The sequence below is a fragment of the Convolutriloba macropyga genome, chromosome 6 (assembly GCF_964194025.1).
Source record: "Convolutriloba macropyga chromosome 6, txConMacr16.3, whole genome shotgun sequence".
In the NCBI taxonomy this organism is placed as follows: Eukaryota; Metazoa; Xenacoelomorpha; order Acoela; family Convolutidae; genus Convolutriloba; species Convolutriloba macropyga.
The window spans coordinates 3,834,578-3,840,326 of record NC_134473.1 but is presented as its reverse complement, the minus strand read 5'-3'; the positions used below and the strand labels follow the sequence as shown (position 1 = coordinate 3,840,326).

General features: G+C 36.2%; 1 protein-coding gene across 1 annotated transcript; it reads left to right on the top strand.

The window, feature by feature from the left end:
- Positions 1–1,780: 1,780 nt before the first annotated feature.
- Positions 1,781–3,978, top strand: LOC142340696 (UDP-glucuronosyltransferase 1A6-like). Its single transcript, XM_075391391.1, has one exon. It carries the CDS (start codon positions 2,178–2,180, stop codon positions 3,663–3,665), a length of 1,488 nt encoding a protein of 495 aa, XP_075247506.1. The 5' UTR covers positions 1,781–2,177; the 3' UTR covers positions 3,666–3,978.
- The last annotated feature ends 1,771 nt before the right edge of the window (positions 3,979–5,749 follow it).

Below are 5,749 nucleotides of genomic sequence, written 5' to 3'. Positions count from 1 at the left end.
TAGACTTTATTTATCTACCTCGGCTGCTAACTGTTCACATCACTAAATTTTGTGCTGTTTCGTCATAATCTTTGTCACCATTCCCCACATATTCTTTTCTATTTTTCGGAGAATCTCAGTTTAAAAATAACGCCCTGCAAATTATTCTCTGTTTTTTTTTTTCATTTTTGGCAACAGCTGCTCCTCCTTTTGATCTTTTCCTCTAGCGGCCACCTAGTAAATTAAACACCTTCCATTTGTATATGGATAAACATTATGTATGCATTTGACTTATTACGCATGAATACGTGGGTATTCATTTAAAGAACAGTAACAGATCTGAGGTTTTAAGTTTAAAATCAGCCAAAAGTTTAACTTTGTAGGAAATGCAGGCTTTGTAAACAGATCTTTTTCAATTTTCCAATTTTCTTGAAAAGTGGGGCAAATATGGTTATCGATCTATATTACCAGGCCCGTATTTATAAAATTAGATAACTTTTTCAGAAAAAAAGCCAAACATTAATTTTTGAGGCCGTCTGAATTTGAGATATAGAGTACTGTGGGAGGCTAGGGGAAAGATCCCCAATTGCTAAATAAAAAAATAATGTTCGTTTTGTTTTTCTCAAACAGGAGTAGGAAACAATGTTTAATTTGAGAACTCGCAAATCGAGTTATCGTGCAGGTTTCTTCCAATTTCATTCTAGTCATTCTTCGTTGAAGTCTAAGTAGTTTTCCTAATTTTTCAAACTGTTTTCCACTATTTTTCTCGTTTGATGAATAATCACATAATTTTGGTGTGGGAAACGCTTCTTGTGTAATTTTGTACAAGAAATGATAGCTAGATAACGTGTGATGATAGCTAAACAGTTTTTCGCGTGAGTGAGACTATGAGGAAAATTACCAATTTTCGTAGGAATTTTTGCTGCAGGTTTTTTTAGTTGTTGCCTTGAAAGTCTTGAAATTATTTTTTCAAGACAAATGCGATAACTTTTATTAACACTTAGACTGGTTTAAGTGTGGAAACCCAAGTTACGTCATCCGAGAATAAACTTGACCAACTTCCTGACCTTAGTCTATAGAGAATGAGTTATTAAAGTTTTCCCAGCAAAATTAGTGTGTCACTTTTTTCCATGTCAGCACACAATTTTTAAGTGATCTCACACGAGAAATATTTAGGGTGTACACATATATCATACATATTACATACACAGGGTGTTCGGATAGAAGTCGATATTAAATCAAATTTATGAAATTTGGTTTCCACACGTTTTAACGGACCGATTTGAATTCAGCCATCTTTTTTCATCTCACACTTTTGAGCTGTTCCATTATGAGTTGCGCGTTGCTTGCCTACTTATTGCTCGAAATCATCATCAAACATAACTCAAGAACTCTGGAAAATTTCAAAAAATATTTGTTTAAAGGTGTGCTTCATTTTTCTGCAACCTTCAGAAGCCTTTTACATGTTCTTTTTAATACTTATGGCAACAATTTTGCTTCTATGGCCATCAAAGTCCAAAAATATTCGAAATAATTCACAAAGCTAGTCGTGTGTGTGCCATGGCCCTCTGTTTGTTCATACTTATATATTAACAACTTTATTGAACTTTGAGCGAATGTTTGAGCGTGCTGTTTGCTCATTTGCAGTCCTTCAAATTTTAACATAGAACAAAAATACTGTTTAAAATTAAAGATTATTCTTACCAAGGTGACTAATAGGTGTATAATTTGCTTTGACTAAACAGGGGAGCGGGGGGTGGTAGCCGACAACCCAAAAATAAGAATTTAAACCGACAACCCAAAAATAAGAATTTAAACCGACAACCCAAAAATAAGCATTTAAACCGACAACCCAAAAATAAGAATTTAAACCGGCAACCCAAAAATAAGCATTTGAACCGACAACCTTGCCGCACATCAATTGTAATGGCTGGACGAACTATTGATATTTTGACCAAACCGAATTTCGACCAATCAGAATTGAGCGTCATCTAAGTTTCTCAGTTTTTCGTTTTCGGCTAAGCGCCCTGTCGGCCAATATTCGAAGCATCAAATACGCTCAAACAAACTTTAAACTATAAAAGAAATCATTACAAACTTTAACAACGCATTATTTGCAAAAACTATTATCTTGTTTAGCTTCAAACCTCGCAGAAATTAATTTTGTCAGCATCGAATCTCGCAGAGCAAAATTTAAAATGACCAAAGTACTTTTTCTGATTTTTGCCATTTTGGTCATTTTTCAAGAAAGCCAATGTTTGAACATTCTATTTTCGGTACCCTGCTGGGGCGGCCATTTTGGAACTATGTCGTCTTTGCTTAGCCCAATTTGCCAAAAACATAACTGCACCCTCGTTGAATGGGCGAAACTTTGCGAACGGAAACTGAAACCATTTCACGAAAGGATTAACTTTGAAGTGATAAAACGACACGGCTTACATGATGAGTACTCTTTCGATGGGGTTTGGCATTTTCTTATAAATTTTTGCCCTCATTTGATTGAAACCCATACTTATATATACAAAGAAATGTCTACTATTCTGGAAGAGAACCCCGGAAAATATGACCTTGTTATAAATGATCATATACTGGCGGGGGCAGTGCTGGCCGCTGAAAAATTCGACATTCCAGTTATACAGCAAACCCCGGGAACGATGGCTGGGGTTGATAAAGTCCAGGACAAGTTTTCACAATCTTTAAGTGAAATTTTTGTGCTCAAACTCTTCTTCAGCGACTGCTGGGCCTGGAAATACAACCGACGGGCTCTGGATAACTTGCCAGACTTTGTAGATTTCCAGGGCCATTTCTTTTTGAATGAGTTTTCAGACAGGTACCCGTTTTTCATACCCGGTTCTCTGCCGTTATACTCACAGCCCCATCCAAGTCAAAATGGGGAGTTTATCTTCATTGGGGGGATCCGAAACGAGTCTCATTTCAAAAAACTGGACCAAAGTATGGAAACTTGGATTGACAAAGACGAAACGGACGTAATCTACATATCATTAGGAACCCATTCAGTTTTGGACCCCGAAATTATGAAAAACTTTTACCAAAACGTCCAAAACCAGAACAAATACAGGGTAATTTGGTCATTGGGCTTAGGATTAGAGCGAACAGCTAAAGAAACGGAAATATATTCCCAAAAGAGCGATCGAATTCTGCTAAGCGATTATTTACCACAGTATACACTTTTAGGACACCCTAAGGTGAAGATTTTTGTAAGTCATGTTGGTTTGGGGTCTATAGTCGACTTCGTCAAGCGAAAGGTTCCCGTAGTCGCGATTCCACAGTTTGCGGACCAATTCGCAAACGCTATCCTTCTAGAAAACCTCAACTTGGCTATCCAACTTAAAGCGTTCAACTTTGACGACGTGAACAAGGCCATCGCCCAGGTGTATCAAAACTACGATTTCTATGTCCAGAACCTGCAAAAATTGTCGGATGAATTCGAGAAACACGAAGACCCAGAATTGATTGACGCTTTCGTCACCAAAATTGCGGCACGGAAGAAGACTACAGTCAAATACGAACTAGAATACGAAGTGAACTGTCGGAGATTTCACGTGGGTTGGAAGCTGCTCACATTCGGATTCTACGCTTTCGTGATTTTGGTGTTTCTGGCTGTGGTTTTGGCTGTTCGAAGATTCTGCATCGGTGGCTTTGCGCCAAAATCTAAGACTAATTAATACTTTTCATTATAAAAGTTTCTGAAAGTGAGTTTTTTTAATACTGTTTTGATACTATAGTAAAACTATTAAAGCTAGATTTCAGTATGATTTAAATTTTACGTCAACCTATGAAAAGACCCATATAATTTTTAGTATTTTAAGGGTATGAAATTGACTGAAATTGCGTGGTCCAGCTTCATATTCAAGTCGAACAGAAGTCTTTTCATGGGTTGAGCATAACTCGGCTTTTCATTGACAATTTAGGTCCAGCAAAATAATCTTTTCTCAATTCTGTTAAACTCAATCTTTGACAATTAAATTTATAGCATGTTGTTTTTTGTTGATTATATATTTGCTTCTTCTAGACAGCGCCATTAACCCGCATTATTGCAAAAGGACAAACGACGTGTTGGATAAGACAGTTGGAAAACTGTAAAGTGGCTGCCGTTTTCACTACCGCCGCTTCAGCCCATCAAACAAAAAAGTGCATAGTTGTTGATTTAGGTACTATGTAAAGGGTTTATCGGATCTTTTCCGTTTCTGCCCCCCCCCCGTACGTTGTTTGTGTAAAATTATGTGAATGAAATTAGTTTATTTTCATTCAATAGAATTGTCTGTTAATTAAATGGCGTCACATTTGTACTGCATTTGCCTCTTAATTTGCGTTGTTGGAGCTGAACTTAAGGAATAACAAAATTGCTTAGGAAGTAAAAATTCAAAACAGATCCAAATAAATGCGTAGGACGAAAACTATTACTGTGTTCTGTTTTTATCCGGATTATCCAACCACTTAGCGAGGAAACTGTGTATAGCAAATCAGAAACAGCCGCGTATGCCACGTCAGCATCGAAAATTGTTAACAAACTGAACAAAAATAAGAACTCACAATATCTTGTCAATCTAGCAATTCGAGCTGGCACAAACTCAGCAATAAAAGTGTTGAAATAAAATAGTCTTGAGCAGTATATCTGTTACTGCGTCTTGCCAAAACAAAACACTTGAGCAGTAAAATTGTTAAATTGATACTGTGTCTTGATACCAAAAATTTGTCTCGAGCAAAGTTCGATCTAATATTTTGTCTTGTATCGAAAACGTCTCGAACTGTGAATTCAATTTTCTGTGTCCTGATTTCCGATCTTCAACTCGTGAGTACTCTGCGAAAATCGCAACACACACATTAAGGTTTAAGTTAGAAACAAATTTTTCATAACACTTCTCAGGCATATATTTTTGCCTTAGATTTGTTTCATCAAAACGATTGAACTGGTAAACATATCGAGATCCCGTATTGTGTGATCGGTGGACCCAGTTCAATTGAGAAAAAATCCAAAACTAAGTTAGTTAAACTAGTTAATGCAACGGTAAGTACAGCAGAGCGGATATACAGTTACAAAAGCGAACTGCATAATTGAAGTATCCGGACAGATTTTGTAACCACTCGGAACAAACTGGGCGGTGTAAAACTTTCTTTGTGAAACACAAGGAGAGCAGGCGTTACATGCGTCATTCGTTTAAATTTGTTTAATGGTTTACATGATTTTTTCATTTCACTTGAAAAACCTTTGTAATTCCAATTATCTTGTTATTGTTACAATTCTAGTTGCTAGTGTGCGTGTTAAAGTGATACTTACACTAACCAGTACATTCGTTGATTATAATATTAAATTTTAGTACCTGCAGTTTAAAATTTGCCAACGCGACGGATATGTGGTACGGTTGTACCCTAACTGAGAAAGTGTACTAAATTATTAGTTCTCCTTGTGATAGTTAAATTAAAAGTTTACTAATATATGTATTCACACAGGTAAAAATTTACCCTCGACTGTAAAGTCAAGTTTTCAGTATGATCACGCTTTCCAATTTTCATTACTTAAATTAACTTCATTCTCATAACTTTATTTTTGAATTTCAGTTGTTCTCAATCTCTCTTGTTTTGATTTTAGAATACTCCACTAAAAATTCCAGGCAGAGTTCGGCGTCAGTACATTAAAACTTCAATTGTTACACTTGCTTGAAATAATTGAGAACTCTTATTCTACAATTCACCGAATACAGTGCTTTCGCACCTCGAACGCAACTTCTCTAAATCATTGTGCATTCGT

Excerpts from the sequence above, each read along its gene's own strand:
- LOC142340696 (XM_075391391.1), top strand. The coding sequence starts at position 2,178 with ATGACCAAAGTACTTTTTCTGATTTTTGCCATTTTGGTCATTTTTCAA.